This window comes from Populus trichocarpa, chromosome 18, assembly GCF_000002775.5.
Source record: "Populus trichocarpa isolate Nisqually-1 chromosome 18, P.trichocarpa_v4.1, whole genome shotgun sequence".
NCBI classification, from domain to species: Eukaryota; Viridiplantae; Streptophyta; class Magnoliopsida; order Malpighiales; family Salicaceae; genus Populus; species Populus trichocarpa.
In genome coordinates, this window is record NC_037302.2 from 5,776,872 (window position 1) to 5,804,493 (window position 27,622).

A 27,622-nucleotide genomic window follows, 5' to 3' on the forward strand; every position below is an offset into this window, starting at 1 on the left:
GCGGCCTTTGTGCAGCTGCCCTAGAGCTGCTCGCAGGGCTTGTCTCCCCTACCCCTTTCATCATTGTGGTAGGCCATGAGGAGGTATGGGCTGTGTCAGGGTTTGTAGGCAAGTGGAAGAGATAGAGCGGGAGAAACGGGCGCTGCAAAGGAGGGGAAGAAAAACCTTCTTCCCCTGCCTTTTGGCGTCAAGGGCAAAAGAAAATACACAGTGTTGTTCAAAACAACACTATTTTGGGGTTTTTATATATATACGAATAGTGAATGAAACGACATCGTTTTGTACAAAATGCATTGTTTCATTTGAACAAAATAGCGCTAAAGAAAGCCCCATTTCCAAATCAGTCTTTAATTTTTTGATTTATTGAATCACGTTCTCAATTGAGCTTTTGATTTTAAGAATAAGTTCAATTGTGCCCTTGCCAAAATCGGATGCCATCCTTAAAGTTGGCCGCCTTTTTCATTTTGATCATTTATCTCGGATTTATGCAATTTAACTTCTAATTGACCATCAAACTTTCAAAAATTTTCAATTTAGCCCCTGATTCTCCTAATTGGGTTCTTAGAGTTTGGCGCCTTTTGCAAAACGGTTCTTGGCTGTGAAGTTCTTCAATTTAGCCCTTAATTGACCCCAAAACTTTGATTTTCTTGTAATTTTGCCCTTGATTTCAACCAATTGACTTGGTAAAAATTAAATTTGATCTCTTAAAATTCTAATCTTCTTAATTAAGCCCAAATTAGGCTCCCAAACTTAAATTTTCACCAATTAAGCCCCTAATAAAATTAATTTGACCCATTTAAAGTATAATTAAGTCCTTACACTTGATTAAATCCTTTAATTGGACTCAAATTAATTTTTAATCATAATTAAACTTTAATTTGGCCCATGATTAAATCAAATTGGCCTATTAAAAATTTAATTTGCCCTTGGACTTAATTTCTATGTAGATTCATCCAATAATCATTTAATTTCACCTTGAATCTGCATTATTTCTTTAGTTTTGAGTATAATAGGGTATAATTAGGCTTTAAATTTCATCCAAAATTACATCTTGATTTTCCCATATGTTTGAGATCCTCCTCAACCTGCTTTCTCTGTGTTGTCAGTTTTTATTTTATTTTTTGATTTTTGTTTTGGAAGAAAAAAAAGTAAATTTGGGGAACAACCCAAAAATAGGTTATGACAAAGTTGAATAACAATTTTTTTAAAACTATTATGTATTTTATTATATGATAAAAATTAGATGCTCAAAAAATTAAGCATCAACCCAATGTTAGGAATTGTTTAAGAGCACGATAACTCAATAGAAAGCAAACTGAAATAAATTATGAAGCTCAGTCTCCAATCAGCTTATTTGAAAGATGAAAATGAAAAAAAAAATTAGCCCAAGTTAATTCACCAAGCTCGTGACCCAATTCATGGACTCTTTTGGGTTTAATAACTTTGTTTAACTTGTTAAATCTGCTACCTGGGTCATAGACTCATTTGGGTTTAATAATTTTATGTTTTTTAAAACTATCTTTTTTATTTAATAATATGATAAAGAAAAAAAAGACACTTGCAAAACTAAAAACTAACCTAATGCTAGGACGTAAATTGCAAGCACTGTTTTCAAAATAAAAATTCATCATGGTCTTAAAAGTAAATTTAAAATAAAACATTAAAACAAAGTAGTATTTTGTATACCATTGAAGATAAATAAATTGATAAATATGATAAATTTTATATATATATATATATATATATATATATATATATATATATAATGTATTAAAGATCTTAGAAAATATAAATTTTATGTTAAGGAAATATTCATAAGTTTTTTTTTTCATATTAGGCACATAATAATTGGGGGGTAATTAACATTCCTATTAAAAACCTATCATATTACTTGAGAAACATGATAAAATTGAATAATAAATGAAATATAATGTTAATTTTTTTATATTGCATTTAAATATAAACCCACACATATAAAAAAAATATGAAGGAGCAAAGACCTAGCACCTAATCCAACAAAAAAAGAGCCAGACACGTTTTGGGCCTATGAGGCCAGGCCTGAGCGCCTAACCCTCTTTTTTTTTTTTTTAAAGAGATGAATGACATGTCATCTGTTATATATATATATATATATATATATATATATATATATATATATATATATATATATATATATAATTTGCCAAGATCCTGTCCACCAAAATTGAGAATAAAGTTTTTGGATCTTAAAAATATATTTTTAGCCTATTTTGATCCAAAAACACTGAATAAGCATCATTGATGCCTCAATAAACCACTTTTTCAATTCAAAACATCTTTAAATTGATCCAAAAATAGTCAAACAAAAAGAGATTCTCTCTCGACTGATCTACGTTTTTCATGCAAGTTGAAGGTCAAAACATCTTCATGGAAATTCTTTTATTGAATGAAACTCGACACTAAAATCGATCGTTTTTATAAATGGAATATGACTAACTGACAACTTTCTTTCTTCTTCTCTATTATTTGACGAGTTTCTCTATTCTCTCTCAAACCCAGATATTGAAAAATTAACAAAATTAACTTTCAGACCAAAACAAAAATATTAAAAACTATAGGGAAAGTTAGTGGACTAAAAATTTCTTCTTATACGAATTTGATAATAGCTACGAGGTTTATCTTTATTTTATACTTTGGTTCTCTTTTATTGAATTTTGTTTTTATTAAACAAATTGACCATTTAATTGATTATAAAAGGCTGCCTATTAGGAAAAAAAGAAGTTAAAGACGAAATTAAAAGGTAAACTTATAGCTGCTGTGGATTGCTTAAATTAAACACCTTGCCTTTTTAGTATATTTTGTAATAACATGGATTATGCAATTTATTTTTGGCAAAGCGTTCACGGGTCTCTAAATTATTTTAAAGAAAAATTATTAGTTAGCGATCTCTTAGATAACTAGTCAATTTACCTATGCTCTGTCACAGGCTGAATCAAAAGTTGATTTTTAACGTAAAAAAAAAACTATTTGGAAGTGATGTTGATGTTTTTTTACATCAAGAAATAATTTAATTGTGAAATGAGAATTCAATATGTGTATTTAATAAAATAAATCAATAATTATATGCTCTAATAAATATAAAAAATAATTCTTAACAAAAAAATAAATAAATCGAGAAACCGAGAAATAGATGTGGATTAAAATCTTTGATCTTGTGACATGAGGAACTATTTAAGTTTCATTATTTAATTATATATCAATATTTTTTTCAACAATATTTTATTCTATTGAAACAAAATAATATGCTAGCAAAATTCCTTCTTTTCTTATTAATTGTTTTTCCAGATTAAATATAATTTTTTGTTATATGTCGTTTATTTAATAAAAACAAAAAACAAACATAACCGATATCATAAAAAAATTGAAATCAAGATAAAAAATGGTATCCCTCTAATTAAAGTCATTTTATCTTATTAACACGTTCCCTTTTTATCCTATTTTTTTTCAACTAAAATATCTTTTTAGAAAACATCTTATCAAAATAATAAAATCAAGTTTAAATTAAATAAAAAAAATCTTTTTGGTAATTCTGATGCGAATGTATTAACAAAATATAACAATAATACACCTCATGTTCATTGCTGGTGGAAATGTTTTAGATGTGTCATTAAACCTAGCCTTGCCCACCGGGTTGATCTATAGACCTCCTATCTTGGCTCCATACTTGGTCCAGTTTTCATATTAAACATGGTTTAAGTTGACCTTATATGACTCGATTTATCAGGCAAGTCCAAACACAACTTTGCTTGATAATGTTTTGGATTGACCCAAGTATAGTTGGTTTACCTGCTAAGCCCACAACTTGGGTCTTTGACTCGGTTTTGTCTAATTTTATTTTTTAGAATCTAATTTTATTTAATAAAAGTTCAAAAAATGGATTTGCACTAGAAAATGATCAAATAAAGTTTAAGAAAAAGATCTAAGAAAAAATAACACAATAGAGGGTTGTACAAAAAGAGTCGTTGATATTAAGAAAACAATGTTATAACCTCATTAGAAAACAAAGTAAAAACTGAACGATATTTGATAAAATAAATCCTGAATGTATTTTATTATTTAATAAAATAATATCACAAATATTGTTTTTCATTTATTTTAATGAATTTCAATTAAAAATAAATGCCCATTGGGTGGGGCCATTTCCTAGCCCAAGTTTTAATTTAAATCGGGAAGGAGTTGACTCACTACTAGAAAATTGATAAACAGCAACGAAAGCGGCAATGAATAATACTCTGTTAGTAATTTCTAACAGAAATAATGAGGAAAATGTTTTCTAATAATTCTCAATGGAACAAGCGATGAAATATTAGTAATTGGTAATTTCCAATGGAAATAACAAAAAAAAAAATCAATTAAAATTATGTTGATAATTATGTCAGGAATACATGTCAGTAATACCGATGATATTTTTTTTGCAATTTTAAAGGAATTAAAACCTGACAGTTCCCCCCCTCCCTATATCTTCATCTTCATTTCCTATAAAACACAGCAGCAGCCCCCTTAGCAGCCCTCTTGTAAATTCAATCACTCAATTCACTAACGTCGACCAATATTTATTAATAGCGTCAATTTTCTTCTTTTGGTTCCATTAATAGCATCATGTTCCACTCCAGCAAGTTAGCAAGCCCACCTGTTTTTTTAAACCTATTTATATTTGAAGTTTATTTATTGAAATTTATTTATAGTAATTATTTCTTGTTTGTATATTTAAGTGTTTTACAACTTTTTTCTAGATACATTTGTTGTATCAATGGATGATTTATATGTTAAGAATTGCTCAACATTTGGGACAAATTGGTTTTATTTATCATATTATTAAATTGAGTTTGAATGTTTTTAACTTATATGCATTATAATTGAATAAATAATAAGTAAATTAATGGGTATCAATTATATTTTATCAATTTTAGTGTTAAATTAGAAATTTAAGAAAAAATGATTTTTGTGGAATTGATAATAATTAAAATGTATTAATTTAGGTTGAATAAGTTTGAATTGAGTAAATGATGGATAATTAGTTGAATACTAATTATTGTTTTGTTAATTTTATAGTTCAGTTCACATTTTGATGGCAAATGAGATTTGTGTAGAATTGGTAATTAATTATTGAATTGCAAATTCATTTTTAATAAAATTTTGAATTTGGAATTGATAGTTATAATATTAATAAATTTCATCATTGGTATTTTATATAAATTTAATAAGTAATGTCGAGACTAAAAAAAATAATTGTATAGGCAAGATTATCTTAAAGGAGTTTAGGATTTTATTAATTTTGTACTTTCTAATTTGAAAAATATTAGTTAGGGTAAAATTAAATGTCCATGTGCAAAGTAAAAAATAAAATTTTCACCATAAAAATTTTGTGACGATGCATCTAGTTAAAATAGGCTAATTGATAAATACTTATGTTTGTTTGCACATAGAGAACCTTATGTTTCTTATGAAACCATGTTAGAAAAGATGATTGGCTCAACTTTAACTTCTAGCAAAGTATAAGAGTTTATGGATGATAATAGTAATTATTATAGGAGTATGATAATGGATGCAATGTGAATAGATCAAGATTATTCAGGTGAAAGTTCATGTAACGTCCTTTTAGATAAAAAACCATATGCAAATACATTTAGGTTTTTTGAATTTTTGAAAGATTTTCATAAATTATTATGAGACAAGTACAAAACTCACAGTAAATTATCATTCATTGCATAAGATTTTTCCATCAAGTTAGATTATAGGTTAAGTGAGGCTAATTATGATTGGATCTTTGATGGAAAAAAATTAAGTTACTTGAAGGGAATAAGTTGGAAGATAACTTATACGCTATAAATCTGTGATGAAACCTTTTGGTCTAAAATACAGAAAAATTAATATGTATTCAAACTTTTGCATGTTGTATTACAGTGAATATGTAGATTTTACCGAGTGCAGAACTTGTCTGCATGCTCAGTATAAATGCAATAGTAGTAAAGGAAAGACATTTATCGCATTCAAAAAATCAATTTAGGTCATAGGCTACAAAAATTATATATGTCTCCAAAGACTATTGAGCACAAGACATGACATCATTCATATGATGAGATGGATTGAGTCATGATGCACCATTTTAATAGTGAAGCTTGAAAACAGTTTAATAGAGTGCATTCTGAGTTTTCAATGGAACCACAGAACATATATCTTAGATTTTATACTAATGGATTTAATCAATTTAGGTAATTTATTGCATCTTATTTTTGTTGTCCGAATATACTAACAGTTTACAACTACCTATTAAGGATGTGTATGAAACCAGGATTCATGTTTTTATATGTGGTCATACTTGGTCCTTACAATCTAGGTAGGAATATAAATATTTATCTTCAATAGTTGATTAATGAATTAAATCAGTTATGGTGAGTCGAGACTTTGATATATGATGTCTCAAGGAAATAGAATTTTCAAATAAAGACGACACTGATGTGTAGACTGTAAATAATTTGCCTGTGTATGAGATAGTTTTAGGTTAAAGCACACATGAAAAATTAGCTTGTCCATATTGTATGCATAATAATAAGGCATTTACCTTAATCAATGGTGGTAAAGCTTCTTTTTTTTTTTATTACCACCAGAGATTCTTACCAAGTTATCATAGATTCAGAAATAAATGGAAGGACTTCTTAAAAACTAAAGTGGAAAAGGATGTTGCGCCGCCAATACTCTTAGGTAAAGAATTGTATGATGAAGCTTCTTAGTATGACAACATTATATTTGGTTTTCATTCTTGAAAGTAAAAGTTTCCTAGTTTTGGTGTATCTCATAACTGGGTAAAGCAAAGTATTTTTTAAGAGCTTCATTAATGGAAGAGTAATGTCATCTGCCATAATTTGATTGTTATGCATATTAAGAAGAATGTATCTGACAATATTTTTAACACGGTTATGGACATGAAAGAGAAAACAAATGACAAAATAAAAGTTAAAATTGATCTAGCTTTGTATTGTGACTATGGGAATATGAAGTTGATTAATGATAGGTTTCATGTTACAAAGCCCAAAGCCACATTAATCTTAGACAATGATGCATAACTTATTGTCTATGAATGGCTTAAGAGTATGCGATTTCCTGATGGATATGCTTCAAACATAGCTAGATTGATAGATTTAGGAGATTGCAGATTGTATATAATGAAAAGTCATGACTATCATGTGTCAATGCAAACACTCATTCTAATTATTTATAGGGATTTATTTTCAAAAGAGATGTGGGATGCAACTAATAGAGATTAGTTATTTTTTAAAAGATATTTGTTTGAGCAAGTTGCATACCCAACACATGGAGCAATTTGAAACAAACATCATTGAGATAATCTACAAACTTGAAATGGTCTTTTATCCTTTTTTCTTCGACTTAATGGCGCATATTCCCATTCATTTAGTATATAAGGTAAAAGCTAAAGGTCTTATGTAGTATATATATAGATGCATTTATTTGAGAGGTTAGGTATTACATGCATCCTAAGTAATTGTCCATTATCTTTTCTTAAACATTCGATTATTTATCTCAAATTACTTGAATGCAGATACTTGTTTAACCTTAGAAAAAATGTAAAAAATAAAGAACAAATTGAAGCTTTGATATGTGAGGCTTATATTGTTACAAAGATTTCAACATTTACCTCATATTTTTTTAGCCTCATTTGAGAACAAAAATCATCCTCATTCAAAAAAATGATGGTGGGTGAACTGCTTTTGACTAAGAATTTGTTAATATTTTACCATTCCAGATGACCGTTATATGAGGAGAAGATATCTAATAGACATTAAATTCAGACAAGAACATAATTATATGCTATTTAACTATGATGAATTGATATCTTTTATTCAGTAAGTAAATTTTACAATTAATATTTTTAAACTATTTTCTCTTATAAACTAAATTCAGTTAACTTCTTTCTAGGCAACATTATCAATTATTATCATCTCAAAATCTAAATCTTAGTAAATCTCAAAATTTTCAATTACAAGATTAACAATTTGTCATGTGGTTTAAAACACATATAAGGATTTCATAATTTATAAATCCTAAGTTTAGATTTAGTTATGTCTTTTCTTCTACCGTTAATGGTTGTTAACTTTAACCAAGTATTCAATATGGAAGCCAAAGTCGGTAGATTGAAATTTCTATCTTTGAATCCTAAAAAAAAGGTCTAGTGTTATAATGAGTATTTCATCAATGAATATATTTTTTATACTGAATAGTATGGTGAAGGTACAAAAACATATAATAGTGGAGTTTATGTAAAGAATTTAACTTCTAATAAGTTTGAAGTTGATTATTATGACAAGTTACAAAAGGTTATTGAATTGCGATATCATAGGTTACAAGATATAATGTTTTTATTCAAATATTATCGATATGATATAGATTAAGGAACTAGAGTAGGTTATCATCATGGTCTAGTTGAAATAAATAAAAGAGGTAGACGTCGCAACATTAACAATGTTTTTATTTTTACCAAAAAATAACAACAAGTATATTATACATACACTCCTTCTTTTAGAAAGTATTATAATAGAGTTGATTGATTATCTTTTGTGAAAACTAAAAATAGAAGTCGAGTTCAAGTTGTTGAAGATGGTAATGATAAAATAATTGAGAAGATGATGTCTTTTAAATGGATGAGTTAATTTGTCTATATCAAGTAACTTTATCTACCAAGTTAGAAAACCCAATTTTTCATGTCATTGAGAATAATTATGTTAATATTGATGAGTTAAATGTAATATTGAGTATCAGTAGACATAGAAAAGTGAATGAAGTGATACAATTCATGCAAGGGTTAAATAAGGAAATTTGGATTTTAACATAATTGTGCTTACTTTCTGGTTTATACCATCATGTATAACTCTTAATCCAACTGTCAGATTGGGATTAAATTTAACCAGAAGTTTCTAGACATATTATTATATATTTGGTAAAAATTTCAGGTCAATAGGAGTTCGAGGAAGGTCTTACAAATTTTATTATTTGTTACCTTTTAACTTATGGACTTTCTATTTGAAAAATATTTTTTTCTAATGATATAGGGATATTCAACAACTTATTTTTAGAATTTTTCTAGTTCTACAAGGATCTATAATGGACAACAACATAGTCCAAGTGTGACAATGATTCCTTAATGTTCCAAAATTCTTTTCTTACAAAGACTCCTTATTTATCCTAACTAGACAAGGAAATGAGAGCTGATGATTCCTACAAGAACTATATTTCATGAAGAACTATATTTATTATTTGAGTTTTATGTTATTTTTATTTTTTTGGACTTGCTTTAGTTTCATTTTATACTTTTATTTTAATTTGGGTTCATGACATTCCATTAAACATTGTTTGGGTTTTATTAAGTGTTTTAGGCTTTAGTTTTGGTTGGGCTTTGTTTTAGGCTATTAGGGTTATTAGGGTTGTTTGTTGAGTCTATTTAAATTGTTTATTGCTGTTAAATTTTAGCAGCCTTTAATTATTTAATAATTCAGATTTTTGCTTGGTGCAAATGTTCTTTATTGAGAAAAAAAACAACAATTGACTTATCAAGGTATAACCGATCTTGTGATGTCTTTGAATGCTTTAGGTTCTTGTTTTGCTATAAACAACAGGTCCAAGTTCAATTTCCAGTACCTTTAGTTCTTAGGTACATGATTATCTCTAAGTCAAGGTTTTCTATCACAAACTTGATTTTTAGCTTTTTAAGTTTGTCATCTACTTCGTTGTAGGTTTCTAGATTTTTATATCCATAAGGTTCATATCCGGAAGTTGATGAGATCGATATTGAATTAAACAAAGAAAATGATGTTGAACATGACAATGAAGAAAATGAAGAGGATTCCGATTAAAAGATATTGAATTGATTTAGATGTAATGTTTCATTATGTAATAAAATTGAAATTGTGGAAGACATTTGTTGATACTTTATAGCGCATTATATTTGTGTTTTTTGGATTATGTTTTATGCTTTTTTTTTAGATATGTTCATTGTTTTAATAATTCCATAAGTTTTTTTTTTTTTTTTTTTTTGTGGTAGTGAGTTTAATGTGAGCAATTGTTAGCTTGAAGATGTTTGGTGTTGTTATTATTGTATGTTTAGGTTAGCTAAGGAATTATAACAACTATCAGCATTTATGTTGGCAATTTCATACCCATTTTGTCAGAAAGTTATAGAAGCTTGAGAATTTCAAATGGAATCAACGACTAAAAATCTTGTTGGAAATTAATTTTCATCAGATTTACCGACATAAAATGGGCGATAAAATCTAATTTTTTGGTGCAATTCATCGGCATTTCATAAAAAATCCCATTAGTATTTGAATTGCCAATGTAAATACCGATGAAACTACAATCCCTAATGAGAAACTTGTCCACGATAGAATATTTTGTCAGTGTTTTTTAATTTTCTGGTAGTGACTTTATATGATATAGTTGACTAAGTCCTAGTGCGCGACCCAGTCAACCTAGCAAAAAACTGATTTGACTTAAAATAATCTCAACATCACAATGTTTAACATTGTTTTTTTTAAATATTGAGTCAGTAACGTTTTGGATTCATCCAGATCAACTCGGGATAAGCCGTAAAAAACATGCCTTAGATCATACACCCTGTTGGGTCTAACAGCTTTATTTTTTAAAATTATTTTTTTATTTAATTATATGATAAAAAATAGACATGTGTAGGAAAGCGATTGAAAAAAATTAAAATACAAAATAAAAAAATATCATGAAGGGTTATACAAAAATAGCACTTCTAATATAATAATAAAAAAGACTACGTGGTAAGTAAAATCTTAATGGTTTTTAATAAAAAAAAATTAAAATAAATTTTTAAGGAAGCCATTTTAATGGATTTAAATTAAAATTCTAGAAAAATATAAAAAAAGATAAAGAACAAAATTGGCTAGGCATATAGCTTGAGTGGGCTAGCACGTTTGGCTTGTAAAAAGAGACCAGTTTGATGGGCTAATGCGCTTGGCCTATAAAGTAGGTCGGTCTTACACACTAAGTCTCTATGATTGTTTTTATTGTGTTAAAGGACAGAAGACACATCGTTCGTTCATTTATTTTTTAAAAAAATAGAAAAACAATGCAAACAAGTTGTCATTTGCTAGTGCAAATTCCGGTAACTAGAGGAGAGGTCATCAGAAAGTCGAGACAAGGGTATTTTAACCCCACATTTGTTTTAGCCTCTTTTCACCTAAAAAAACCCTAATAAACACTCATTTCTAATATTAAAACAACCTATAATCAATCATGAACCTAAACTCATCTTGGGAAAAAAACTCTTGAACCTCAAGCTACTTTTTCGATAAGATGAAAAATCAAAAACACTTAAATGAAACTCTTCTAATTAAATATAACTCATTAATATTAAAATCAACTATTTTAGTTACCAAAACATGATCAGCCAATAATTTTCTCTCTCATCGATAGTTTTGTAGGGTCTCCTTACTTTTTTGAACTCAAAGATTGAAACATGATAAAAATAAAGTTTTGAACCAAGACATAAAATTTTGAAACCAAAAAGACCCAAAAATGAATATGAAAAAAATTCCACAAGTTTTGGCAAGGGATGATTAATGGTAAAAAAAAAAAAAAAACCTACATTATTACTAATTATCAAATTTAACCCGCTAAAAGTGTGTTTGTTTTTGCTATGAAAAACAATTTTAAAATTTTTTAATTTTTAATTTTTTTTTGCTTCAAATTTTTTTTTTATATTTTTAGATTGTTTTAATGTGGTTATATCAAAAATAAATTTTAAAAAATAAAAAAATATATTATTTTGATATATTTTCAAGCGAAAAATATTTTGAAAAGCCCACAATTCGAAATGCTACATAAATCTTAATTATTATATTTGTTTTGCAATAAAATTAAATTCTATTTTGCAAAATCAAATATCAACCTAATAAAATTGAATTCTAATCTTTTATTGCAATAAACCTATTAAAAACAAATTAAAACAAATCATACATTTTAATTCTCAATCAATATAATGTAGAAGAATTAAATTAAAAAACAATTATTTGGCGACCGGAATGGAAAAATTTGAACAAAATAAATTTTCTCAATGCACAATGCATGAACAATAATTTTAGGACTCTTAGCGTTTCTTTTAATTTAATTTTAATTTTAATAGGAATTGTGGCGCACCTAATTAAAAAAAGTAGAGCAGGAAATATCCAAAACCAAAGACAGAAACCAACACTTGCCCAAAAAATAAACCCAAGTGCTCAAAATTCCAAGTCGTGCTCGTTTCTACCTCAATCATGAAACTTTTACCCCGTCTGTAGTTTTCTTAATTTAGGAGACCTTTATCATCCCATATTTAATGGCTAAAGTTACAACAAAAACATACACCGTAGATGCCCTATCCTCATCTATGCTCCTCAGGCATGCGGAATCCAGACATGACTAATTTGTCAGCAAACATCTTGCCAGTCTTGGGCATGACATGCCAGTGCAACGTCAAGTTGAATTCCTTACCACGAAGATTGCTTCCCTGCACAAGGAAAAATAATGTTCAGTTATGAAACTTAGCAAGAGTAGCACATGAGATGGTTGATGGATGATACCTGATCAATAAAACGGTACTTGTTTGCAGTTTGAATCCAAAATTTCGCATGCTCTTTGGCAGGTATAATAGCATCCCAGAGAGACACCTATGACAAACATTTAGAAAGAGTTGTGAAGTGGACATAGTTTTATGCAGTAGATCCTGACGCTAGTAGAAGTGAAGGAAATGCGCATGTGTAGTGCCTGTATGTGTAACAAGGAAAATGGAAAAGGCAAACTGATTCAGCTCCATGCTTGCCTCATAAGTATATAAAAAACTAAAGTTCAAAGTGAGAAAGACGAGAACCAAAATGGAAAAGAGCGTACTTTAAATTTCAAACACCTATTTGTACCTGGTTCAATGAGTTCTGGGGGGTTTCATACTCAGCTGCTACAAATATGAAAAGCTGCAATAAGTGACAGTCATGATTATTAAATGTTTGAATTGGCTATCAAGATGATCATTATATACTTGAATCATCTTTAAAGAATAACCAACATGAAAATGTAAAAGACCAAAAAATTTCGGTGACCCATCAATTCAAAATCCTAACAAACATAACAAAGGCAGCAAAAAGAATTGTTTTTAAACTATAAGCAAATCAGTTCCATATTGAAGTCATTTGTCCCAGCAGTGTCCCAACTATGAGACACAAAGAAGTTTTACATAGGATTTCCAAATTTTCTTAGGGCATCCAAAACCCAGCTTGTCAGAATGTGGAAACTATAATAGAGTGGTTGGTTTAGTAAATAAAATGTACTGACTACTTGGATTACATTCACAGAACAGCCATCTATGGCTAGCCTCAGCATGAGAGTCAAAGATTTACAACTCTGAAATGAAAGAAAAAAATATAACACCTATCACACCAAAGGAGAAACACATATACTACTATTTCAAATTACATACCTGCTTTGTGTTCCATGTAAACAGTGACTGCAAATCAGCTGTTATATTCATGGTGAGGCTGACCTGCATTAAATAATGGGCAGTTCAATCAGCGTTGAATAATTGCTAGCTTATCAAGTGTCCAGAATAAAGCGCCTGCATCTACACTGATGCATCTCAAACAAATGAATGTTTGACAACATACATTATCTTAAAATAGTTCAGATGAACAAGGAAAAAAGAAAAATCAACACAATCAATCAGACCAGTCTTCTGGTAGAAGAAATTGCACCATCCTGCAAACTTACATGCATCACTCTGTAAGAAGTTCTTTCAATCAACATTCATTCCATCTTCAAAACTTCAATGCACAGGCACAGAAAAGCCAAGAAGCTGATCCCATATTAACTCAATGGTCAACACGTATAACGTAATCCCTTCCCCAGTATAATGTTTTTAGCACCTTTTCAACCAATAACTAGATAACTAAAATATCTAGCATAATGAAAGAAGTGATCGACTTTTGGTTTGAATTTCTTGAAACAGAAAAAGGAACCATATTGTAATGGGCCAAATCCAATATATAAGCTGAACAGTTAAAGATGCAACGTGGATTACAGAAGTTGTGTTCTGATATCATTTTACTCTTAAACATTCATGTATCAAGTTGCAAACTATTTCAATTCCGTATTTGACAATTTTTAGTGCTATCAGAAGTGTCCATAAATTTTAGTACGTTCTTTGATAACAAAGATTCATAGGCAGATCATCTAATAAGCTGAAAGCAATTCTCCTGTGGATTTAGCAATTACAATCTCATGCACGTTAACAATTGCTAGAGGCGAAATCTGGTCTAAACCAGTACTAAGAGGGAGAAACCGGATTGTTCTGCTCAATTTTCAAAATCTCCACGTAGGTGAATATTTTGACATTAGGGTTTTCAGAAAGTGTAAGCCAAGACAGTATCTTTAGGTAGCAGGAAAAAAATAATAAAGGGAATCAGCTAGACGAACTAGAACCTAAGCACAATAACAAACAGAAGATCAAACCACTGAGAGAATGCTAACCTCTAAGCCTTTTCTTACAACATTAAGAAAAATAAATAAATAAATAAATAAATACACTTAGAGCTACATATCAATAGAAATACTAAAAACTCAATTCAACAAATCAATAAATACAAATTATGCAACCTTAATCTAAAAAATTAATCCACTCAACCCAGATCTTGAAACCTGCTTGTACACAAATTTATACACCAATAAAAACCCACGTGGCATCTTATATTAGCAACAAATTGAACCCAAAAGTGATTATGTTTATTCAATTTAAACAACTAAGAAATTTAACAAATCTCATCAATTTATACAACTCAAAATCTTTATAAGAAAAAGGCAAGGAAAGAATCAATCACCTCATCATTTCCATGTACCTGTTTTTGAAACCAGTTGAATTTCACTATCTACAAAACCCCAATTAAAGAAAATGATTTAAAAGTTGCAATTAGATTCAAACAACATTAAATCGACGGAATGACAGAGGAACCTGGATTTGGGCAGAAGGAGAAGGGAAATTGAAGTTGTCAGAGAAAGAAGCGATGGCACACATTAACGCCAGTATAGTCAAGGCGAACGTTAGCAATGCGTTCGCTCTGTATCCGAACGAATGCATTCTTTTGATGTCGTTGTCGTTTTTTTTTTTTTTTTTGAAAGAAGTGGTAGGAGGAGGAGGAGGAGTTTATTTCCTTGTTCTCTGGTGAGTTGATGTTTTTGACAGCGTTTTGTTTGAAATTGTGCTTTTTATTTTTAAACGTTTTTAAAGTTTTTTTTATTTAAAAATATATTAAAATAATATTTTTTTATTTTAAAAAAATTATTTTTGATATAGTAGATCAAAATAATTTGAAAATATTAAAAAATATATTAATTTTAAGCAAAAAAAATAAAAAAAATAATTTTTTTTTAAAATGCTTTTAAAACACGAAAACAATACTTTCACATCTATTTTACCGACCCTTTTTTGCTTGTGTGACGTATTATATTGTTGCAGTGGTTATGTTTTTTATAAAGAAAAATACATTAAAAAAATATATTTTAAATTTTTAAAATATATTTTAAATTTTAACACATTAAAATAATATAATAACATAAAAAATATATTAAAAAGGATTACAATTTAATACAAACCTAATTAACAGAACATATAAAACGGCTGCCATTTTTACTGTTTGGATCATTGTGCATGCAGAGTGCTTTTACTGTGGACTGCTGGCAATATTATCCTTGAGCGTTGGGTTATTCAGAGCTGGTTGGCAAGGGAAGGTTCGGGTTTTCGTTTGTATCCTTCTTGGAGACCTTGCTGGGAAAAAAACAAAGTGGGAAATCACAAATGTTGCTGTTGTGAACCAAGCCTGGCTATTGGTATGCAGGCTTGGCCTTGCCTCTTTGTTTTCTCGGCTGTGTGTTATTCCAGCCGAAGGAGGAGAAGAAGAATAAATTCGTATTATAAATTCAAAACAAATTAGCCTTTGCAAATCCATAAGCACCATTTTAATTATAGCCAAATGCACCGTTTTAATTTTGTTAATAAGTATCACTTTCAGTTATATGCATCGTTTTAGTTTTTCTTCTCGAAGTTTCTAGAACCCTGTAGAAAAAAGAATGTCATATATACATGCATTGTAACAGATGGGAGGAATATGAAAGATAAAATAAAAACCTTATGAACTAGATCTTCAATAGTTGAACATTAAGAACCATTCACGCCCATTTCTCTCCAGCTAACCATCACAGTAACCACTAGATTTTCATTTCTCTCCAGCTAACCATCACAGTAACCACTAGATTTTCTCTAGATTGGCACTAATCGTTTCTCACTTGTATCAAGTGGAATCAGAGCTGGCAATCCACGGACTTCTACCACGGCACCAGACACAAGAGCAGCAGATTTTAGACGTATCAAGGACTCTATTACAGCGGTCTCACAGGACAATAGCCAGGAGTATGAGTTGATGACGGACCTGCTAAAAGGATAGAATGCTAAAATAGATCAAACCATCAAAAACCAAGGAGCTCGGATTAGAGACATCAAGAGCATCATGGGTATTATGGCACAACAGTTGGAATTTGCTCTGCAAAGACTCTCTCAAAACCCAAGTAGTCCAAGTCAAGGCAAGGACAAACAAGCCTCGAGCATGGAAGGAATAGATTCTAGAAACAAGTTCTTACACGAAGAAAGGGTACCATCCTATAAGGTATACTAACCCAAACACTTCTTCCCAACATTTAATGGGGAAGATGTGCACTGGTGGCTATGTAAGTGCACGCAATATTTCGAGATCGAAGACATTACCGACTTTGACAAACTACAAATAACATCATATTATTTAGAAGGAGTTGCTCTTTATTGGCATCAAAACTTCTTGAGGAGCGTGGGAAACCAAAGAGCTACTTTGGAAGAATATGTGGAAGCAATCTGTTATAGGTTTTGAGGGCAACAAGATCCTCTTAAGGAATTGATGGAACTTAAAAAGCTGGGGGACCTAGAAGAATACATCCTGGACTTCGATATCCTGTGGAATAAGGCTGAGATCAGTGAAAACAATCTCTAGTCATCTTCCTAGAAGGTCTGGATTTGGAGATCAAGAATACACTCAAATTGTTCGAACCTAAGACTCTTAAACATGCTTATAATCTAGCCAGGTTGCACGCCAACACTCTAGCCTACAAGAAATCTCCCAGCTTCCCTAGAAGATATTCTACCTCCAACACCTCTTCATCTCACCTAGTTATCCACTCTCCACCACTAAATCCCACAAAAAACCTTATAACCTGTAACAGTCCGACTGTACGTCTTGGTCAATGTTAAAAGATCCCAACATATCCTCTTTATTTGAGGGTAATTTTTTATATATACCAAAAATTTGGCAGAGTTTCGTTTGTATTTATGACATCCCAAATTATCGACTACTATCAATTTACTCAATCAACCCATCATCACAAGGTCCCATAATTCCGAACCTTTCATCAAACATCATAATTCAACACCTCATACAATCCACACAATATATATATATATATATGTATGTATGTATCCTACGAGTAAGTTCAATATGAACATAGTCTACATATCATATCATAAAATTTAAAAGAAAAGGAATACTAACATGTAAAGAAAGCATTTATAACATAATAAGTGTTCTTAAACATTTCAAAAAGGTTAATTACAAGATAACTAAAATACTACATTCTAAGCTGAACTTTTATAAAAATACATCAAGGTTTAGACAAAAGTATACTACATAAACGCATTAATTCCCTTTAGTTTAAGTTAAATATTTACATAAGCTTGACAAAGTAGAGTCCTAAACTAATGATCTCCCTGGATATTTGATGGACCTGGTACATAAATAAACATACCATTATGTTGATAAAGAATATATATATATATATATATATATATATATATATATATATATATATATATATATATGCTCATGTAATGTATATGAATGAAGTATTAATTTTCTATCGGATCTATAAGAATTCTAACAGAGAACTTATATATATTGCTCGTAAATCTTTTAAACCCAATTAACACTCATTTGCATATTCTTAATTTGGATACTCTTATTTACTTGCGTGAACTAGGTGACCTTGCAAAGTCTAATCTTGAAATTCATTTCCCGGCAATCCTATCACGGATGCCATTAGCCGAAACAAATCTTGTAATTCATCTTCTAGCAATCCTATCACGGATGCCATTAGCCGAAGTTAATCTTGTAAATACGCTAGGCTTTATTTACATTAAAGACGATATTTATTATAATTACATTCACCAGAGGAATTTTAAATTGTATAAGTGCAAATAGGAGGGAAAATCACGCACCTGCTTCGCCTGTCTCGCGACCTCCCCTAACAGAAGATCCAATCCCGGTTGCTCCTCCTGAATCACAAGGAAGTTTTTAGTTATGATTCCTTTAAGCCGATATTATAGAGAATCCATATTCATCCATTACTCATATGTTACTTTCTATGCATGTTCATTTCCTCATATTAATATACATACATATATCATGTATATTTTCAGAGTTAGTATCTCAATGTGCAAGTGTTCGTATGACTCAATTCTTTGATATTCTTATATATAGTATTCACGTGAAAGTCTATTGTTACTGTCTAACTTTGAACTGTTACTGTCCAATTTCCATCTGTTACTGTCCAACTGTTACTGTCTACACATTGAACTGTTACTGTCCAACTGTTACTGTCTAACTTTGAACTATTATTGTCCAACCATTACTGTTTAACTTTGAACTATTATTGTCTAGACATTTGAACTATTATTGTCTACACATTAAACTGTTACTGTCCAACCGTTACTGTCTAACTTTGAACTGTTACTGTCTAGATATTTGAACTGTTATTGTCTACACATTGAACTGTTACTTTCTGAACACTAATCAGATTTTTAACTATATCTAAAGTTCTAAAACTCCATTTTAAGTGAGATTGATCTCGTTAGAAAGCTAAGACACGAGGCTACTAGTTCTCTGAAGGAAGGAGAACCCAGTTCTACTTCCAAGATAGTCAAAATTGCTCATCAATTAAACAGTCCCACTGCCCTACATAATCAATCACGACTCAGTCTCGGTTGGTAACCCATAACTGGAGTTCTACATCTCCAAATTGAGCAAGACTAGTTTTCTTAGTTAGCTAACATTCAAATCTACAATTTCTATGAGGAATCCGATCCTAATTCCCTCATCCTCCTACCTGAAATCTCACTGAAAGTCAGGAGACAAGTCTGTCCAGATTCGTCTCCCCCTCCCCTTCACACAATACTTTCATAAACTACATACCACACACATGAATTAACTTAATCTTAACAATAAGTACTTTTTCCCCAATTCATGTCTAAGAACCCTAACCTATTATTCAATATCAAGGACATCAATTCATTATCGAATTTAAAATGATTTTTTTTAAGATCATGTTTAGAACACCTTACCCGGTACGAATTAAGATTTTGATCTTCAACCGATTGAAGATTTTTAACTCCCTCCTTTCTTTTCTTCTTGTTCAATTTCTTGGTAATCCCTTGCTCTCAGGTGCTTATCCCATCTATAAACCCTTAATCTTGGATGGGTTCTTGAAATTTTAGTGTTTCTCTCTTGATTTCGCAAGAATGGGTATAAAACTCCATATTTTCTCTCCTTATGGTTCCTGCAGATTTTTGGTGAGGAGAGAGTACTTATACTCTATATTTTTCCTTATTTGCATTTAGGCCCCCTTTTGCTTTAAGTGTATTATTCCCTTCAATTAAATCTAACCCTCAACAGTACCGGGTTTATTATAATGTCTCGAATTATTTAACCCGGAAATTTATTTTATAAAATTTATGAATTCCTGTTTTTATTTAACCATATGCATGAATTTCTTCACTTTTATTTATTTATTTTTCCCGGGGTTTACATTCTCCCCTCCTAATAGAAATTTCGTCCTCGAAATTTGAGTGATGTACCTGAGTTTATAAACAAGTCGGGGAATTTTCGTCTCATTTCTGATTCTCTCTCCCATGTTTCTTCCTCGATTAGTGAGCTTCGCCATAAGACTCTGATGATGGGAACTTTCTTATTACGAAGTTCTTTCTCGCCCCAATCGAGTATCTTTATCGGTCTTACCTCAAGTGTTAAGTCTTCTTTTACCTTCACTGGCACTTGAGGTAACACTCTCGAAGGGTCTACATCGGCTTTTCGCAGCAAAGAAACATGGAAAACATTTTGAACCTTGGCCAACTGTGAGGGCAAGTTTATTTCATATGCTACAGGTCCGATACGTTTTCGGATTTCAAATGGTCTAATGAACCTCGGAGCTAACTTCCCTTTATGCCGAATCTCAGCATGTGCTTCCATGGAGCTACCTTCAAAAATACTTTATCTCTAGGACAAAATTCAAGGGGTCTTCTTTGAATATCTACATACTTCTTCTGTCTATCCTGAGCCACCTTCATTCGATCCTTAATAACCCTCACTTTTTCAGTAGTGATTTGTACTAATTCTGCCCCATACAGCTTTATGTCCCCAACTTCTTCCCAACACAAGGGTGCCTACACTTTCTGCCATAAAGAGCTTCAAATGGGGCCATTCTAATTGTTGTCTGATAACTGTTGTTATACGTGAATTCTGCTAGTGGCAGGTGCTCCTCCCAGTTTCCCCCAAATTCCAAAGCACATGCCCTTAGTAAATCCTCTAAGACCTGAATAACTCTCTCATATTGGCCATCAGTCTGCGGATGAAAGGCAGTACTAATACTCAAATTTGTTCCCAAGGCACGTTGTATGCTCGGCCAGAGACGTGAAGTAAATCTTGGGTCGCGGTCTGAAACAATTGATGTTGGGACTCCATGAAGCCTTACAACTTCGTTCACATAAATCTTAGCCAACTTGTCAATTGGATCTGTCATCTTTACTGGTAGGAAAAGGGCAGACTTAGTTAGTCGATCCATAATGACCCAGATTGCATCATTTTCCCTCTTTCCTCTGGGTAGTCCCGACACAAAGTCCATTGTGATCATCTCCCACTTCCACTCAGGGATTGGTAATGGTTGTAACAGCCTTGCCGATTTTCAGTGTTCTGCTTTTACTTGTTGGCAAACACTACATTTTGCCACGTAACCAGCCACTTCTTTTCTCATATTTGGCCACCAGTAGTACTGTTTCAGATCCTGGTACATCTTAGTACTACCCGGATGAACAATGAACTTAGACTCATGAGCTTCTCGTAGTACTTTTGTTTAAGGGTTTTGTTGTCAGGCACATACATACATCGCCCCAACATCACTATTCCATCATCACCCATTCGAAAAAGAGTTTCACCCCCCGATTCCAGTTTGATTCTTACTTTTAACACCTCATTATCAAGCTGTTGTGCCTCTAATATTTGCTCTCGATATCCTGACTTCACCCTTAGTTGAGCCATTAAGGATCCTTCCGGACTAACACTTAATACTGCCCCTAATCTCTTTAGTCCAATCATAGTTTCCTCTTTCCAAGTCGCTGGTCCACCCCTAATCGCCTTGTCTTTATGGCTGAAAGCATCCGTGACTACATTCGCATTTCCTGGATGATAATCTATAATACAGTCGTAGTCTTTAATTAATTCTAAGCCTTCTGTTCCGGATGGAAGGATTAGTATGGGGGGCAGTAGCAAGCCTACTCTTCAATTCTTGAAAGCTCTCATCGCACTCCTTTGACCACTCCCATCTTATGTTCTTTCTAGTGAGTCGTGTCAATGGAGTTGCTATCGTTGAAAACCCTTCGATAAATCTTCTATAATACCCTGCCAATCCGAGAAAACTATAAATTTCAGTTACCGTAGTAGGCCTTTCCCATCTCAAAACTACTTTCACCTTCTGAGAGTCCACAAAAATGCCCTTTGAAGACACTACATGCCCCAAAAAGATAACTTCTTTTAACCAAAAGTCACATCTATCCAACTTGGCATACAACTGGCGGCTCCTCAGAGTCTATAGTGTCTGTCTCAAGTGCTGTTCATGCTCCTCATAGGATTTGAAGTAAACCAAGATGTCATCGATGAATACGACAACAAACTTATCAAGGTATGGTTGGAATACTCGGTTCATTAAATCCATAAAAAGTGTTGGAGCATTAGTTAATCCAAAGGGTAGCACCAAGAACTCGAAGTGTCCGTAGCGAGTTCTAAAGGCAGTTTTCGGCACATCTTGCCCTTTGATTCGCATCTGGTAGTATCCTGATCTTAAATCAATCTTTGAGAATACTTTAGCACCCTTCAACTGATCGAACAAATCATCTATCCGCGGAAGCAGATATCTGTTCTTTACCGTCACTTTATTCAGCTGACAGCAATCTATGCAAAGCCTCAATGTTCCATCTTTCTTCTTCATAAATAATACGGGTGCCCCCCAAGGTGAGTTGCTTGGTCGTATGAACCCTTTGTCTAAAAGCTCTTGCAATTGAATTTTCAACTCATCCAATTCTTTTGGGGCCATTCTATACGATGGTTGGGTTATAGGAGACACCTCAGACAATATATCTATGATGACTTCAACTTCTCTTTCTGGGGGTAGTCCTGGCAATTCCTCCGAAAATACATCCGGAAATTCCCTCACACAATTGGAATGTCAGACAATCCTATTTCACCCATTTTCAAATTTATCACATAGGCAAGGTATCCTGTACAACCTTTCTTTAGTAGTTTTCTCGCAACCATACCCGAGATTATATTTGTAAAATTGGAAATTCTCTCCCTCTTAAAGACCATTGTTTCACCCTTAGCCCCTTGGAAGGTTACCGTTTTTGTAAAGCAGTCTAGACGAGCCTTATTTTTTCCCAACCAATTCATACCTAGAATTATATCAAAATCACTTAATTCTAGGGGTATTAAATCTGCTTCTAATTCACACCCATTAATACTAATTCCCACCCCTTCAAATACAATATTTGTTTCCACAGTTTCACCCAAAGGTGTCCCAATAATAAATCCTTTTTCTACCCTTTTTGTTTCCTTACTCAATTTGGTTACATTTTTATTTGCTATAAAGGAGTGAGTGGCACCAGAATCAAACAAAACATGCATTTGATAGTCATTCATTTACAGCATACCTGCCACCACATCTGATGCTGATCTGACATCCTCCTGGTCATATGGAAAACCTTTCCTTGATCCCTTTTATTTTGTGCTCTGGGTCATCCCCTATTTGAGTTAGTTCCTAACTGAGTCGACCTTCCTGGTCTGTTTACTAACTGGAGTTCTACATCTCCAAATTGAGCAAGACTAGTTTTCTTAGTTAGCTAACATTCAAATCTACAATTTCTATGAGGAATCCGATCCTAATTCCCTCATCCTCCTACCTGAAATCTCACTGAAAGTCAGGAGACAAGTCTGTCCAGATTCGTCTCCCCCTCCCCTTCACACAATACTTTCATAAACTACATACCACACACATGAATTAACTTAATCTTAACAATAAGTACTTTTTCCCCAATTCATGTCTAAGAACTTTAACCTATGATTCAATATCAAGACATCAATTCATTATCGAATTTAAAATGATTTTTTTTAAGATCATGTTTGGTACACCTTACCCGGTACGAATTAAGATTTTGATCTTCAACCGGTTGAATATTTTTAACTCCCTCCTTTCTTTTCTTCTTGTTCAATTTCTTGGTAATCCCTTGCTCTCAGATGCTTATCCCATCTATAAACCCTTAATCTTGGATGGGTTCTTGAAATTTTAGTGTTTCTCTCTTGATTTCGCAAGAATGGGTATAAAACTCCATATTTTCTCTTCTTATGATTCCTGCAGATTTTTGGTGAGGAGAGAGTACTTATACTCTATATTTTTCCTTATTTGCATTTAGGCCCCCTTTTGCTTTAAGTGTATTATTCCCTTCAATTAAATCCAACCCTCAACAGTACCGGGTTTATTATAATGTCTCGAATTATTTAACCCGGAAATTTATTTTATAAAATTTCTGAATTCCTGTTTTTATTTAACCATATGCATGAATTTCTTCACTTTTATTTATTTATTTTTCCCGGGGTTTACATGACCCCTCATACTACTATAACAAAACCAAATCTAGCCCCCTGGAACAATACCCCTTCCAACAACACTTATAGAAACCCCATTAAACCAATAAAATCTATTCAAAACCAAGAATTCAAAGAAAGAAGGTTGAAGGGGATGTGTTTTTGGTGTGATGAAAAGTTCGTTTCTCGCCACAAGTGTCGAAACAAAGGTTGTGTTCTCTAAATACAGAGGAGGAGGCGTCTAAAGAGGGACTTAAACTGGATGCAATGGAGGGCATAATAGGGCTTAATATCATGAAGGTAACTAGAAAGTTGACAGGACGACAATGAGCATTTTGATAGACTCAAGAAGCACACATAACTTCCTCAACTATGTTGTGGCCCTCAAACTCTAGCTCCAGTTAACTACCATTAATCTAATGATTGTGCAAGCAGCTAATAACGAAAAGATGGTCTGCAAATCCTTGTGCAAGGGACTCAGGTGGAAGATGCAAGGAATCAATTTTATGGCAGATATGTTTATCATTGAGCTAAGTAATTGTGAAATGGTGTTGGGTATATAATGGTTATCCTTGTTAGGTGATAAATTGTTTAATTACAAACACTTGTGGATGTCATTCGATTGGCAAAGGCAGAAGGTTTTGCTAAGGGGGGAAAATCCACCCAAGCTACAATACATTGAACTAGAACAACTAAGTTCTCTAGTTGGGAGCCATAATCAAGTAGATGGGTATCATTTATGTAATCTACAGATGGTAGAGGAGGATGATGGGTTTATTTTCGGATCCTTGGCTACTTCACTTCAGTCCTAGAGTAATGAGGAGAACCACATGTAGAGTATATTGGTAGACTACCAAGACTTATTTCAGGAACCTAAGGGGTTGCCACCACCTAGAACTTATGATCACAAGATTCCTCTGAGGGAGGTTGGGAAACAGTTAACCAGCGACCTTACAAATATTCAGGCCTACAAAAAGACACCTTAGAAAGGATGGTGAAAGAGATGTTGGAGGCTAAAATCATAAGAACCACAACAACCGTTTTGCTTTCTCAGTGATACTTATTAAGAAAAAGGACTCCACATGGAGGTTGTGTGTAGATTATAGAGCTTTGAACAAGCTTACTATTAAGGATAAGTACCATATCCCAATGATTGAGGAGCTACTAGAAGAATTAATGAGGACTGCTATATTCTCCAAAATTGATCTCAGATCTGGTTATCACTAGATCCGAATGGCCTAGGGGGAAGAATTTAAGACAGTTTTCAGAACATATAGTGGTCACTATGAATTTTTGGTTATACCATTCGGGCTAACCAATGCTCTACATTCTAGAGTCTAATGAACAAAATTTTTAAGGAGCAACTAAGAAAATTTATCCTAGTATTCTTTGATGATATATTGGTGTATAGCCAGACACTTGCAAACCACATTATAAGCACCTAACTATTATCCTTGACCTATTAAGAGAACACCAATTGGTGGTAAAGGCTAGCAAATGCTTCTTCTACAGTAAGCAAATAGAGTATTTGGGTCACATCATCTCAAAGCAAGGAGTAGCTATTGACCCCCACAAGATACATGCCATTATAAATTGGCCCTTGCCTAAAGGATTGAAGCAGCTAAAGGGATTCTTGGGGTTGACAGGTTATTATAGAAGGTTTGTTAAGGGTTATGACAGCATATGTAAGCCACTAACTCAGTTGCTAAAGAAAGATGTTATGGGATGGAGTGAGGAGGCTACGAAAGCATTCAATTTATTGAAAGGAGTAATGACTAGTGCTCCAGTTTTAGCTTTGCCAGACTTCAACAAACTATTTATAGTAGAAACAGATGCATCCATGACTGGGGTGAGAGCACTCCTTATGCAAGAGGGGCATTCCATTGCCTTCATAAGCAAGTTTTTGGGCCCAAACAACAAGTAATGTCAGTCTACGAGAGAGAAATGCTAGCCATCCTACATGCTGTTACTAAATGGAAACATTATTTATAGGGATGACACTTCACCATACGCATTGATCACAGAAGCCTGAAGTACCTTCTACATCAGAAAATGACTACTCTTGCACAACATCTATGGCTAGTAAAATTATTAGGTTATGACTATGATATAGAGTACAAACAAGGAAGAGAGAATGTGCCAGCTAATGCCCTCTCCAGGATCCCTAGCAATAAAGTCTATGCCCTGACCACTTCTATTGTTTCTACCAACTTAATGGATGAAATTAGGAAGTTATATGAAAGGGATCGTATTATTCAAGATATCATCAAGAGTCTGCAAGTGTCTTCCAGCTCACATCATAACTATACTTGGGTGAATGATCATCTTAACATGAAAGGGAAGGTGGTGGTAGGCAGGGACCTAGAAATGCAAAACAAGCTCATTTATATGTTTCACAGCTCAACTGTGGAGGGACACTCAAGCATGACGGTAACCTCTAAGATTATAGGGGGTCTATTCTATTAGAAAGGACAACAAAAATACATCAGGCAATACATCAGGGAATGCAATACCTGTCAAAGGAACAAGCATGAAAATATGGCTAGCCCAGGACTCATACAACCACTACCCATTCCGTCTGCCTCATTCATCGACATCAATATGGATTTTGTAGAAGGCCTTTCAAAATTAGAAAGGAATGATGTTATCATGGTAATAGTGGATCGCTTTATCAAATACATACATTGCATAACCCTAAGCCATCCTTACTCTGCTTCCGGGGTGGCCAAATTATTCATGAACAACATATATAAACTACATAAGCTACCAGCTTCTATAACTAGTGATAGGGATCCGGTGTTCTTGAGTAGATTTTAGAAAGAGTTGCTTAGCATTCAAAGGGTCAATCTACACTACTCATCAGCATATCACCCACAAACGGACGGTTAGACAGAGGTCATTAACAAATGCATAGAGCACTACCTGAGATGTATGACCGGTGACTGCCCTAATTAATAGGCGAAGTGGCTACCTTTAGCCAAATGGTGGTACAATACTAATTACCACTCAGCTACCAAGATGACACCTTATGAAGTATTATACGGGGTTCCTCTACCTATACGCATTCCCTACTTCCCTAAGGACTCAGTAGTGGAATCAGTGGATGAGTATTTGTCAACTAAGGAAGAAGTGATTAAAATGGTCATGAGTCATCTCCAAAAGGCTCAGAATAGGATGACCACGATGGCAAACAGAAAAAGAAATGATAGAAGTTTTGAAGTTAAGGACTACGTCTACCTCAAGCTTCAACCATACCAGCAATAGTCAATTGCACACAGATCCTCACAAAAACTAGCAGCAAAATATTATGGGCCTTACCAGGTAATAGCTAAAATCAGAAGCGTGGCTTACAAGCTCGATCTGCCTCCTACAACTCTGATTCACCCAATGTTTCACGTATCCCAGCTAAAAAGGCATGCAGGTAATCATATAGTGCAGGGCACTCCTCCTACGATGCCACGAACCCCTGACCTGCAACCAAGAACCATATTAGAAAGGCGAATTGCAAAATGACAGAATTTGGCAATCACTCAAGTTCTAGT

General features: G+C 32.6%; 2 protein-coding genes across 2 annotated transcripts; both read right to left on the reverse strand.

Annotated features, from left to right (window-relative positions):
- Positions 1-12,242: 12,242 nt before the first annotated feature.
- On the reverse strand, positions 12,243-15,264 carry LOC7476634 (signal peptidase complex subunit 3B). Its single transcript, XM_002324123.4, has 6 exons — positions 15,053-15,264; positions 14,922-14,969; positions 13,529-13,591; positions 12,972-13,025; positions 12,639-12,725; positions 12,243-12,565 (listed from the first exon to the last, which is right to left on the reverse strand). The coding sequence occupies exons 1-6, from the start codon at positions 15,176-15,178 to the stop codon at positions 12,440-12,442; spliced, it is 504 nt and encodes a 167-aa protein (XP_002324159.1). The 5' UTR covers positions 15,179-15,264; the 3' UTR covers positions 12,243-12,439.
- Positions 15,265-16,357: 1,093 nt separating this feature from the next.
- On the reverse strand, positions 16,358-20,420 carry LOC127904719 (uncharacterized). Its single transcript, XM_052449081.1, has 3 exons — positions 20,030-20,420; positions 18,395-18,451; positions 16,358-16,545 (listed from the first exon to the last, which is right to left on the reverse strand). Exons 1-3 carry the CDS (start codon positions 20,418-20,420, stop codon positions 16,358-16,360), a joined length of 636 nt encoding a protein of 211 aa, XP_052305041.1.
- Positions 20,421-27,622: the final 7,202 nt, after the last annotated feature.